The following is a 13,468-nucleotide window of genomic DNA, read 5'->3' on the forward strand; positions in this document are numbered from 1 at the left end:
TCTTCCCGACCTCTCCGCCCCCACCCCCTCTCCGGCCTATCACCCTCACCTTAACCTCCTTCCACCTATCGCATTCCCACCGCCCCTCACCCAAGACCCTCTTCCGTACCTTTTATCTTAGCCTGCTTGGCACACCCTCCTCATTCCTGAAGAAGGGCTTATGCCCGAAACGTCGATTCTCCTGCTCCTTGGATGCTGCCTGACCTGCTGCGCTTTTCCAGCAACACATTTTTTCATGCTATCTTTCTTTGCCTAATAACAAAAGAAAAGCCTCACGGAGTGTGAGCCTCTCCTACTCACCACAGCTTTGGCGATGTTTCAATTTTATGCCTATTGATGGAGGCGGCAGAGCAGCTAATTTTTCATCAGGTTCTTTTTGTGCTCAAGTAAGGAAGGATGCATCCATGTAAGTGAGTAGATGCATCCTTCCATTTACAAATTAAGAACTCCAGATAATATATACTGTTTAAGTACACTGTAGGAACATAGGAATAGGAGAAGACCATTCTGCCCATTTAGTCTGTCCTGCTGTTCAATGAGGCCATGGCTGGCTAAACAACACTTCAATGCCATTTAACCATGTCATCCCCATAACTTTCGGATTACTGATAGCTTACAGGTTATCAACCTTTACCTTCAACATACTCAAAGACTAAGCTTCCATGCTGCCTGTGTTAGTGAATTTCAAAAATTTGCAACCGTGAGTAAAACAAAAAATTCTCACCTCAGACCTAAGTGACGGCCTCCTATTTTTAAACTGTGTCCCCGGTTCTTGATTCCCCAACAAGAGGAAACATCTTCCCTGTTATCCTGTTAATCCCTTTAAGTATTTAAGTTTTAATGAGATCCCCTCTCATCCTTCAAAACCTGAGAGAATATACACTCAGTTTGTCCAATTACTCCTCAAAGGACAGTCCCACCATCCCAGGATCACGTACGGTGAATCTTAGTTGCACTCCTATGACAATAATATCTTTCCTGAGGGAGGGAGACCAAAATTGCAGGTAGTATTCTGGATGCGGTCTAACCAAGCTCCTATACAACTGAAGCAAGACTTCACTACCCCTGTGCTCAGAACCTCTTGCAATAAGCAAGAGCTTGCCACACCTGCATATTAGCCATCAATATCTTATCTACAAGACCAGCTAGGTCTCTTTGTGCATCTGGACTTTCCAAACTGTTACCATTTAAGAAATACTCTGCACATCTGATCCTCCTATGAAAGTAGAAAACCTCACATTTTTCCATCTGACATGTTCTTACCCATACACTAAAGCCTGTCCAAATTCTCTTGAAACCATTATATATATTACTTACAACACGCATTCATACTTAGCTTTGTATCATCTGCAAATTTGGAAATATTACATTTGGTCCCCAGCTGTGAATTGCTGGAACCCAATTACTGATCTTTGTGGTCCCTCATTACTCACAACCTACCGATGTGAGGTTAACCCATTTATTCCTCCTCTCAGTATTCTGTGTGTTAGCCAATCATTAACCCATGCCAGTATGTTACCTCCTATCCCACATGCCTTAATGCATCTAATCAGCCTTCCATGGGAACATCTTTCTGAAATCTAAGTATACTACATCTATTTGCTCTCCTTATAAATTTTGTTAGTAACATCTTGAAAAAGCTTCAACAAGTTTTCAAACACAATTTTCTACTCATAAATCCATGCTGACTATTCCCAATCAGATCATCACGATCCAAATATCTATTTATCTCAGCCTTTATAATAGGTTCTAACATTTTTACCCACTACAAATGGGGTGGCTCAGTGGTTAATAGTGCTGCCTTGGGAGACTATGGAGTTTGCACATTCTCCCCATGTCTGTGTGGGTTTTTTCCCACAGTCCAAAGATGTGGGGGTTAGGTGAATTGGCCATGCTAAAATGCCCATAGTGTTCAGGGATGTGTAGGTGAGGTGTATTTGTCAGGGGAAATGTGAAGTAATAACGAAGGGGAATGAGTCTGGGCAGGATACTCTTCAGAGGGTCAGTATGGACTTGTTGGGCCAAATGGCCTATTTTCACACTGTAGGGATTCTATGATGACCAACGCAAAGGCAACAGGTCTGGTGTTCCTTTTCTTCACTCTCACTCCCTTCTTACATTACAAGGTGACATTTTCTAATTTCCAATCCAAAATCTACAGAATTTTTGAAGAAATCTCACAATGATCACATTCTCCAATATCAGATTCTAGATATTTATCAATTTTCAGCCTCACCAATTTCTCCAGTTATGACCTTCTTAGCAATACTAATTTCCGTCAACTTATTTTGCCTAGCCATGAGGATTTCTTTGCAAGATTTCTTGTATCATCTTCAGTGAAAACATATACAAAGTATAATTTAGCTTCTTTGTCATTTCTCCATTCCCTGTTTTAAGTCCTCCTAATGCTGCCTGTAAAGGATCCATATGCATCTTAGCTAAACATTTCCATTAATATATACCTATAGAACTTTTTACAAGTATGTTTTTATTTGATAGTTTGCATTCATATTTTATTCTCCCTTTCCTTATCAGTTTCTCGGTATCCTCTTGCTGTATTCTACAAGCCTTCCAATCCTCAGATTTACTGCTATTTCTGGCACCTTCACAAGCCTTTTCTTTTAAGCTGATACAATGCTGAACTTAATTCCTTAGCCATAGTTGACTGACTGTTCTTTTTGAGTTATTGTACCTTGAAGATACACATACTTGTTGCAAGTCACATAATTGGTCCTTAAAGTCTGAGATCACAATGAAGGACTACATATTCAGTAAAATGAGATATTCACTATTCCAACACTGTTTTATACGTACTTTGCTTATAGTCAGAAAGACAAGTCACATTTGTTTTTCTCCCTATCATTTCCAGCACCAGACATCCAAATGATTGCTCTAAGGCAAGTAGTAGCAGAACTACGAATCTTACTGAGAGGACTATTACGGTGACTAGTACAGGTAATGAAATGAAGGAAAATACAGCTAGCTTTTCTAAGAACTCCAAATGTGTTATTGGTTTGGAGCATGGCCTCAGTTCATTTAATTTCAGATTCCCTCAGCTTGCTACCAGAATGGAATTTATTATAACCTTAGAAAAGGTTGAGTTTGGCACCAAATGCCACATGTAATTCTACAACATTCTCCCCAATTACTCCATGCAGTCAATCCTGATTTTTTGGAGATGTCTTCTGTATTGCAATCAAAATAAAATTCAAAAGCAAAAAACTCCTTCACTCCTTCCACTTCACCACTGACAGATATCCATTAGCTGTTTAACCCCAAGCTTCAGAATTCTCTCCTGAAATCTTTGTTTCTCCACTTGCCTCTCTCATCCTTTACCACATTTCAAATTCAGTGCACTGAATAAGCTTTTAGTTATTCAGTGTATTATCTTTTTCTTTAACTCAGTTTCAATTTTGCATCCAGTTACACTTTAGTGATATGACTTGAGGCATTTTACCTTAGTAAATGCGCAAACTTAAGGTAAGTCTTTGTTCTAACAATACAAGCTCATGTCAGCTCCGCTCACCATACTTGGATTTCTTTTTCTTTTTTTTCTTTTTCTTCTGTTTTAGTTTAACGTGCTCCTTGCCTTTCTTCTCCTTACACCTCTCCTTCTTTTTACCTTTAGAAACAAGGAAAAGAATCATTTTCTCAACAGCTGTTCAGCCTGATTAAAATAGGATATAATTTACGATATTAATTCTGCCAGTATCCACCTTCCAAACATGTAGCATTATTCACAGCTATACTCAGGGACTTGGCCTCCACAGACTTCTGTGGTAGAGAATTCCACAGGTTTACTACCACTTGGATGAAGAATTTTCTTACCTTAGCCCTAAATCGATCAATTTCATATGGACATTAGATGAAATTTAACCCTGAAATGCGAGTGGTGATAAGTTTTGGAAGTAGTAACAAGGAGCACTCAATAAATGGTAGAACACTTAGAGAAACAAAGGGATCATGACATGCTTGTCCACAGATCCCTTAAGGTAGCAGGACAGGTTAATAAGGTGGTTAAGGCAGCATATGGGACACTTGCTTTTATCAATCATATCACAGATTATAACAGCAGGGAGGTCATGCTGGAGCTGTACAGAATTTGGTTAGGCTACAGCTGAAGAACTGTGTGCAGTTCTGGTCATCACAGTAAAGGAAGGATGTGATTGCGCTGGAGGAGCTACTGAGGAGATTCATCAGGATGCTGCCTGGGGTAGAGTACTCTAGTTATGATAAGAGGCTACATAGACTTGGATTGTTTTCTTTAGAGTAGGAAAAGCTGAGAAGGTGCCTGACTGAGGCATACAAGATTATGAGCAACATGACCAGAGTGAATAGGAAGCAGCTGTTCTCCTTAGTGAAAGGACAATATTGAGGAGGCATAATTTTAAGGTGAAAGGCAGCATCAATAGGGATTTGAGGAAATGCTTGTCACCCACAACTTTTTAAAAGTATTTGGGTGAGCACTAGATATGCCATAACATTCAAGGCTACGAGCCAAGTGCTGGAAGTGGGATTACTTAAGATAAGTTGGCACAGACTTGATGGACCAAAGGGCCTCTTTCGTGCTATAGGATTCTATGACACTGCATTCTGAAACTGTGTCCCCGAGTTCTAGAGACACCAGGGAAGCCTTGTAGACATTTTCATACCAAGCCAACTTGCTTCATACCAGGCAATGAGTTCTTCTCTTCATACTTCATTTTCTTTTCACTTTTCATTCCTGTTGGAAGCATTGACAGTTTAATTTCCGCCTCCAAGCAAATCTTCAACATTGCCAAATATCTACAGATACACACTTGCAAAGATGTTACCATTTAAATAACGACCAATGTAATTCTATTTTATTTCCCTTTGACTAAGTATTCATGTAAAAAAATTCCATCAGTCTGATGCTGACCCATGGAAATAAGGATGTTCAAACTCATTACTATGCCTAGTCCTTTTTTATACTTTGCTATGGTGACAGAAAGAATGCGACAATTAGTTTTAGTAATTGTTGACTAGGGAGGGGAAAAGGTAGAAAATAAATTGCAGGTGTGATTGCTGCTCATGGCTGCAATCCCGTATTCCTGCTGGAAATAGAATTGTGCACTTGTTGGGCAAGTACAGGTTGTGCTCAATGGTACGAACCCCCTCAAGCAGAGTCTGCCAACGCTCACTGCCGACGCTCACCCATGAGGAATGGCCACTTGGGTAAAGTACCGGAGTGCTGCTGACTCCCTCGAAACTGTGCTCCGAAGATGGCCCTTTAGAAGATAAAATGGAAAATTACATTAAGAAAATGTAAACTGGAAATAAGCCTAAAGTACCAGGATGTTGCTGAACACATGTCTAACTTCAATAACTAAACTGCAAGTTCAGAAAGCATGCCCCATGAATGAGGTAAAATCTCACTTGGGTTTTCAAATCTCCCACAAAGAAAAGAAAAAATATGAATCTTCTCAGGATTAACACTTTAAAATTTTGAGCGTTGTGTCGCATTTGCTCCCTCAGTTCATGTGCAGTCCAGCCAATATCATGCACAATTTTATGTTCTTAGTTTTCGTGGCAGTGAATAGTCTAAAAACCTGTCACAAAGTATGCATCATTTACATATATTCTGGTCCATTTAATTATTCCACCCCAGCTGTTTAACATTTTGGATCAGAAGCAACAGCACCAAGGGCCAACCATAGACTGCCTTTGAAAAATTAAGAGGAGTGATTCTACCCCTTCACCGACCAACAACTCCCCCCCTCTCCCCACCCATCCTCTGAATGTCAGCACAAAGTTACTTGAGTGTGATGGTTATTAACAATATACCAATGATATTTGGAATTACAGCATAAAAGTGCTGGAGAGACTCAGATCTGGCAGATTTGTCAAGAGAAACACAGTTAACATTGACCCAATATGACTTCTTTTGTACAGATACTGCAAGACCTGCTCAATTTCTGCTTTTATTTCAGATCTCCACAGCATCTGCAATGCTGTGCTTTTACTTGTTATATTGAGAACTTGTTTATGCATGACTAGGAGGCCCTAAACATTTTCTCTCAGATTGCTAAAGACTTAATTTGGCTTCCAGATTCTGAGGCAAAATTTATCCACGTCAGTTGTGTTTCAAAAATGAGAGCGGTCACTATTGCCGATTTGCGATACTAGAAATAAATTTGTACATGAAAATCAAATTCCAATCAAACATTTACTACAATAATACTAGTTTCTGACAACTTTTGAAGTGGGAGGGGAAGTTGTACCAACCTTAAGCAGAACTCGTGGAATGAGAGGAAGGGATAAACCAGGAAATTACAGGTCAGTTAATCCAACCTCAGTTTAAGGGAAGTTTCGGAAAGAACAGAGGGACAGAATATATCTGCACTTGGAGGGACACGGAATAATCAGCATGAATATGTTAAGGTAAAGTCATTTTTGCCAAAATTTGATCGACTTATTTGAAGTGGTCATTATGAATGTTGAAGTAAGTAATACATTTAATTGGTCTGCATGGACTTTAGCAAGGATTTTGGTAAGGTCCCTTATGGCAGACTGGTCAAAAAAGTAAGAGCCCATACAATTCAATGTGGAGTGGAACACTGGATGCAAAATTAGCTTAAAGGCAGGAAGTAGAATTTGATGGAGAGGAATGTTTCTGTAATTGGAAGTTAGCTTCCAGTGAGTTAACACTGGGCTCAATGCTGGATTCTTTGATGTTTATGGTGTAACTTAATAATTTGGACTTAAATGTAGGGAGAATGAATGAGAAATCGTAGATGACAAAAAATTTGATAGGGTGATTAATGGTGAGGATGAAAGCTATAAACCATGGGAGGATATCAATGGACTGATCAGCCAGGCAGAGGATTGGTAAATGGAACATAAGGGGATATTGATGTGTATATTCACAAATCCCTGAATGCAGGCAGGGCAGGTGAATAATGTAGTTAAGATGGTATATGGGATACTTTATTAGCTGAGGCATAGAATAGCAGAACAGGGACATCATGCTGGAAGGACAGAATGCTTTAATTAGGCCACAACTGGAGTATTCACGCAGTCGTGGTCACCGCATTATAAGAAGGCGGCAATTGCATTAGAAAGAGTGGAGAGGTGATTTACTAGGATGCTGCCTGTATTAGAGGATCTGAGCTTTGAAGAAAGATTGAAAAGGTTGGATTTGGAGCATCATAGGATTAGATGGGACCTGATAGAGGTATTTCAGACTTGTTAGGGTCATAGATAGGGTGAATAAGGCACTCACTTAACCAAGGGCCACAGATTTCAGTTAAGAATTCTAACAGTGGAATTAAGTAATATTTTCACCCAGCTGGTAACTGGAGCCTGGAACTCTCTGCCTGAAAGTGTGATGGAGTTAGAAACTCTCAAAATATTTCAACAGTATTTAGATATTCACTTGCATTGCCACAACATTCAGGGCTATAGTTGGGAAATAAGATTAGTATATAGTATCTTTGTTGACCAGCATGGACACCATGGGCCAAATGGCTTCCTTCAGTGCTGTAAATGTCTATGAGCCTAGAGAATTGTTGTGAACAAGGCTAATCACCGTATATCTGTTCCTGCTTCTATGGAATAACAGAAATGGTTTTTACCAACTTCTGCATTTCTGTCTCTGTCGATACATTTCTTAAGTATCTTCTCATGCACAGTTTCTACGCTCTTCTCCTTCACAGAGGGTTTGGGTTGGTTGTTGGTCCCCTCAGAGCCGAGTGACACAGACGATTGCTTCTTCTTGCAGACTTTGGAGGGTTTGTGACTTATATCAAGAGGCAGTTCCAGCTGCAAGGCCAAGAGATTGGAAGGTGGTGCTAGGGAATTAGAATAGAGTACCATTGTAAAATATAAAGCACAGTCTTTTGCTATCGAGTACAGGAAACAAAGGATAATAAGCAATAAGGATAAAAAGAATGCACGATTTCCCATTTTTCGCAATATGACCTCTCCTAAGCAAGGTAAAGTGGTCACCCTAGATCATTCTTGCATACTTTATTTCCAGACAAGTATTAACAGATATGGGGCTGGATTATCTAAACACCTTCTGCTAGCAATAGGACAACCTTCAGTTCAATATTAAGCATTCCTATATCAGACACTGCAAAGATACATAACAGCTTTGCCTTTCTTATCCACCTAACAACTCAGAGTAACAGCCAGAATACCAATGCTTGTCTCATGCTTTTCAATGTCAACCATCTGTGGTCTTATGTGAATGCATTACCATTTCATACCAAGTTAAAGGTCGTTAACAGATCAACCATGATCTTATTGAATGGCTGTGCAGATGCGAGGGGCCAAATGGTCTACTTCTGTTCACATTTTGCATGTTTACATGTATGTTCGTAGTGTTCCTGGCTCCACAGGGAATGCACTGACACTGTAACTCTTTTCTCCAAAGACTGCCAAGCACTAGATGGGACTTTAATAAGAGTCTGGGTGGGATTCAAGCCCATACCCCAAAGATGAAAGGTAGTCTGTTATCATCCTTTTTAATGATAGAGCAATATCAATTTACCTTACGTTTGTCACTTTCTTAAAACTTTAAAAAATGGGCTTTTATTTCCATCGGAACACCTCAGATTATTCCAATTACACTTATTCCAGATCAGCTCCACTACAGGTTTCCAGAAGAGAAACTTATCTAACTTCAGGAATAGATGCTGTGATTTACAAAATTTACATTCCCTATTCTTGTTCATATAGCCACTTGAAGATGTGGCCAAAAATTGCAGCTGTAGTGACTAAGCCTTTTTTTTGCAGGAGTGAGATGGAGAGAGAGAGAGAGGAGTGAGAGGAGAGGAGGAGGAAAATTCTACTTGAAAGCTTTCACACGACGGAAACAATTGGAACAAATTGTGATTGTACAATGCACCTTTAAAGGATCTTTAATGCACCTTATGTGACAGATTTATGATTTTCAATACCTCTCCTTCCATTTAGGCTTTAATATAGCAATGGCACATTATCTACACTTCCCCATCTTTTACTCTGAGGTTTGTGAATTCTCACACAAATACATACATGAACCGTGGCATAATTCCATGCCTCACCTAATACCCACATAACCACACTTTCCCATAGTCAATTGGATAACATAGCATGAAAGCTTGGGAAGGATGAAGTTAAGGGACGGGGAAGTTATTTGTGATGTTTATTTAAATGAGTGTCCAGCCGAGATCAAGTAGATTAGACTGAGGATCAAATCTGCATTCTTTAACATTATACTGAGCGTGGCTTACATCCATGAGGCTATTGGAATAAGATAGCACAGGTAACTTGCAATAATGCTGTTTCACCAGGGTGAACAATGGTTTACACCTCTGGGCAACCCAATTTTGGAAGGTCAAAATCTATTGCAAGCATTTTCTTGGGTGCATTTACTAAACAAAAAGATCAACATTCACTCAACTGAAGTCCCAGTGAACAGAAGCACAGATAAGGCATATTTATACCAGTGTTCTGTTTGAAAGCATAGATTGACCCTATTTAGGATATTAGGTTTTAGCAAATGGCATATTTGACTGAAGCTCCACAATGCAGGACAGTAACATTATTAGCTAGTTCTGCAAATCGCCAATTAATTGGATTAGTGGACATAAGCTACCATATAAATTTCAGATAAAATATACATCATGTGTGTTTACTGGTTTTCTTAACAGTGCTAAAAGATAATTTCAGAATAAAACAGAATTTGCAGCCTTCTGCTTTACCCATATTATACACCTAGTCCCTAGGAATCTTAATGCTGTTGAGTTAATAAGTCTTGAGTCATGTGATGCAAACTTGATTTTACAGACATGTTAACAATTATAGTTTTTGAACACATCAGGAAGTCACACCCTTTTACTTTATACAATGCTTCATGGCAAGACAATAATTCTAAGCTTATTTCTGGCCACCCACCCACACTTATTACAGTTAACCTAAAACCTAAAAAGTTGAAAATTAGGGACAGGCTTTCAGAAACACAGTCAAATAAGATGAGATCAGATGTACTTTATTTTACTATGGATTACAATGTTTGTATTGGTAATAAGCTATAGTTCATAAAGGAATATAGGCATCATTCTGTAACGAGTGGTTATATGGTCTGAGGGGCACCCTGAGGAGCAAGACAAGGAGACATAACTCTTGGGAACAACGACAGCTTGTCTGGGGATCGTACCCATACTGTTTTCACCATTCAGCATCAAAATCTATCAATCGATCCAATTGAGCTAACTGACCTCCACTTTTCAAATGAACATTTTCACTTTTGTATACACTGGAATTATTTAAGGAACAGTTGAATAGTACAATTGGGGCCCTTTTATGTAATCATCATTTGCATCTACCTACCTGTTTTGTTAATAATCTGCTTCTAGCAACTATAACTGTAGTTATAACACACTGTTACATTTTTCACAAAGATCAAAGATGCTTCTTGATGGCAAATGCTTAGGAACACAGGAATGACTCAGCAAAAATGACCCAGGCACATTTAATATGGCTCCTACCATGTGAACATCAGTCATATCATAATGGAACAGTTCATAATTTTAGCAAACAACCTAAAGCAATTCATCTATAACAGACTCAAATTGCATAAGGGAAATCCCCAGTGGCTGAGAATGTTGAAAGCTATAATTCCAAATGTATTTGTTCCTCTCAAGCACACTGTAATTTGTCTTTTCTTTCCCACATTTTTCAGTTAGAAAAATATTAAAATTTTAATTTAAAAATTTGGTTTTGAGTCACATTACGGAAAAAATAATTTGCATTCATAGTCTTAAATGTAGTAGGATTTATTGCACCACATTATACCAATTAACGTTTTTTTAAAACCAAAAGTTATATCAAATAAGGAGAGAGTTAATTGGACATGGGCTAAACTTCATCAAATGGGGCAGGCATCACCCACCTATTCATGGATTTCCAGGTATGATGTTCTTTGACCCGGACGTAGTACAGTAAGAAAAATTTGCATTTAAAATGTCTGTGAGATCAGTAATTGTTTTAAAGAATTTTTGGCAAACACTTAAGAATTTCTCAATTGTAAAGGGATTAATTGTAATTTTCTTAAATAATAAAAATCGATCCAAATGAACCTTGACTGTAAGCAATACCAATGGAAATGAAGTAAAAGGGTAGGGTGCCAGATACAGGTGAGAGCTGGAGGCAGAAGGCAATCAGTTAATAGATGCTGGAGTCTCTGGAGATTAATATACAGGTTCATTTAGTAGTTAAGGCGGCAAATGCAACATGAGCAGACATTTCAAGAGGGCTAGAATACAACAGCAGAGATGTACTGCTAAGGGCTGAATAATGCTTTGGTCAGAACTCAACTGGAATAATATGAGCCTTTTTGGACCCCATATCTAAGGAAGGATGTACTGGTCCTGAAGGGAGTCCAGAAGAGGTTTGCATAAATGATCCCAAGGATGAAGGGGTTGTCATATGAGGAGCAATTGAGGACTCTGGGTCTGTACTTGATGGTGCTTAGAAGGATGAGGTGGGGAATTTGATTGCCACTTACAGAATACCGAGGGAGCTGGATAAGGTGGACGTGGAGAAGATGTCGCCATCAGTAGGAGAAACTAGGACTCAAGGGTACAGCCCCAGATTTAAGGGACACCCCTTTAAAACGGAGATGAGGAGGAGTTTCTTCAGCCAGATGGTAATTAATCTGTGGATTCAGTTGTCACAGAGGGCTGTGGAGGTCAAATCATTGAGAGTATTTAAGACAGAGGTAGATAGGTTCTTAAAAACAAGAAGAAATGCAGATGTTGTAAATCAAAAACAAAAACAGAAGTTGCTGGAAACATTCAACAGGTCTGGCAGTGTTTGTGAAGATAAATTAGAGTTAATGCTTTGGGTCTGGTGACTCTTCCTCAGAAGGATTCTTGATTGGTAAGGGGATCAGGGGTTAGGAGAAGGCAGCAGAATGGGGTCGAGAAACAAATCAACCATGATTAAATAATGGAACAAATGTGACAGGCTGAGTTGCCTAATTTTGCTCCATTATCTTATTGTCTTATGGGGATACATACGAATGGGCGAACAAAGTTTCAAACTTAGAGATTCTAAAGAATCAGAGATGTACAGCATGGAAACAGACCCTTCGGTCCAACCTGTCCATGCCGACCAGATATCCCAACCCAATCTGGTCCCACCTCTCATATCTTTCCCCTCTCACCCTAAACCGAGCACTTTGGGACCAGCGACCATAATTCTATTAGATTTAATTGGTGACGGAAAAGGATAGACCAGATCTAAAAGCTGAAGTTCTAAATTGGAGAAAGGCCAATTTTGACGGTATTAGGCAAGAACTTTTGAAAGCTGATTGGAGGCAGATGTTCACTGGTAAAGGGACGGCTGGAAAATGGGAAGCCTTCAGAAATGAGATAACGAGAATTCGGAAAGTACATTCCTGTTAGGGTGAAAGAAAAATGCTGGTCGGTATAGGGAATGCTGGATGACTAAAGAAATTGAGGGTTTGCTTCAGAAAAAGAAAGAAGCTTATGTAATGTATAGGCAGGATAGATCAAGTGAATCCTTAGAAGAGTATAAAGGCAGTAGGAGTATACTTAAGAGGGAAATCAGGAGGGCAAAAGGGGGACATGAGATAGCTTTGGCAAATAGAATTAAGGAGAATCCAAAGGGTTTTTACAAATACATTAAGGACAAAAGGGTAACGAGGGAGAAAATAGGGCCCCTCAAAGATCAGCAAGGCAGATTTTGTGTGAAACAACAGAAAATGGGGGAAGATACTAAACGAGTATTTAGCATCAGTATTTAATGTGGAAGAGAGTGTGGAAGATATAGACTGTAGGGAATAGATGGTGACACCTTGCAAAATGTCCATATTATAGAGGAGGAAGTGCTGGATGTCATGGAACGCATAAAGGTGGACAAATACCCGGGACCTGATCAGGTGTACCCTGGAACTCTGTGGGAAGCTAGAGAAGTGATTGCTGGGCCACTTGATGAGATATTTGTATCATCGATAGTCACAGGTGAGGTGCTGGAAGACCAGAGGTTGGCTAATGTGGTGCCACTGTTTAAGAAGGGTGGTAAGGACAAGCCAGGGAACTACAGACCAGTGAGCCTGACATCCGTGGTGGGCACGTTGTTGGAGGGAATCCTGAGGTACAAGACGTACATGTATTTGGAAAAGCAAAGACTGATTAGGGATAGTCAACATGGCTTTGTGCATGGGAAATCATGTCTCACAAGCTTGATTGAAGTAGTAACAAAGAGGATTGATGAGGGCAGAGCAGTAGATGTGATCTATATGGACTTCAGTAAGGCGTTCAACAAGGTTCCCTCTGGGAGACTGGTTAGCAAGGTAAGATCTCATGGAATACAGGGAGAACTAGCCATTTGGATACAGAACTGGTTCAAAGGTAGGAGACAGAGGGTGGAGGGCTGTTGTGACCAGTGGAGTGCCACAAGGATCGGTGCTGGGTCCTCTACTTTTTGTCATTTA

The 13,468-nt window shown here is 39.6% G+C and overlaps 1 protein-coding gene across 4 annotated transcripts in view; it reads right to left on the minus strand.

Moving 5' to 3' along the window:
• The window catches only part of phf20l1 (PHD finger protein 20 like 1), a 129,791-nt gene that overhangs the window by 35,806 nt on the left and 80,517 nt on the right, over positions 1-13,468 (minus strand). For 3 of the 4 annotated variants that reach the window (XM_043687889.1, XM_043687886.1, XM_043687887.1), the window contains 4 exons: positions 7,550-7,811; positions 5,176-5,249; positions 4,673-4,723; positions 3,527-3,622 (listed from right to left, as the gene is read on the minus strand). In XM_043687889.1, the coding sequence (XP_043543824.1) occupies positions 3,527-3,622; positions 4,673-4,723; positions 5,176-5,249; positions 7,550-7,811 (483 nt within the window). The remainder of the gene's footprint in view (positions 1-3,526; positions 3,623-4,672; positions 4,724-5,175; positions 5,250-7,549; positions 7,812-13,468) is intronic. The other variant, XM_043687888.1, reaches the window with a different exon arrangement.

Source organism: Chiloscyllium plagiosum, chromosome 4 (assembly GCF_004010195.1).
Source record: "Chiloscyllium plagiosum isolate BGI_BamShark_2017 chromosome 4, ASM401019v2, whole genome shotgun sequence".
NCBI lineage: Eukaryota > Metazoa > Chordata > Chondrichthyes > Orectolobiformes > Hemiscylliidae > Chiloscyllium > Chiloscyllium plagiosum.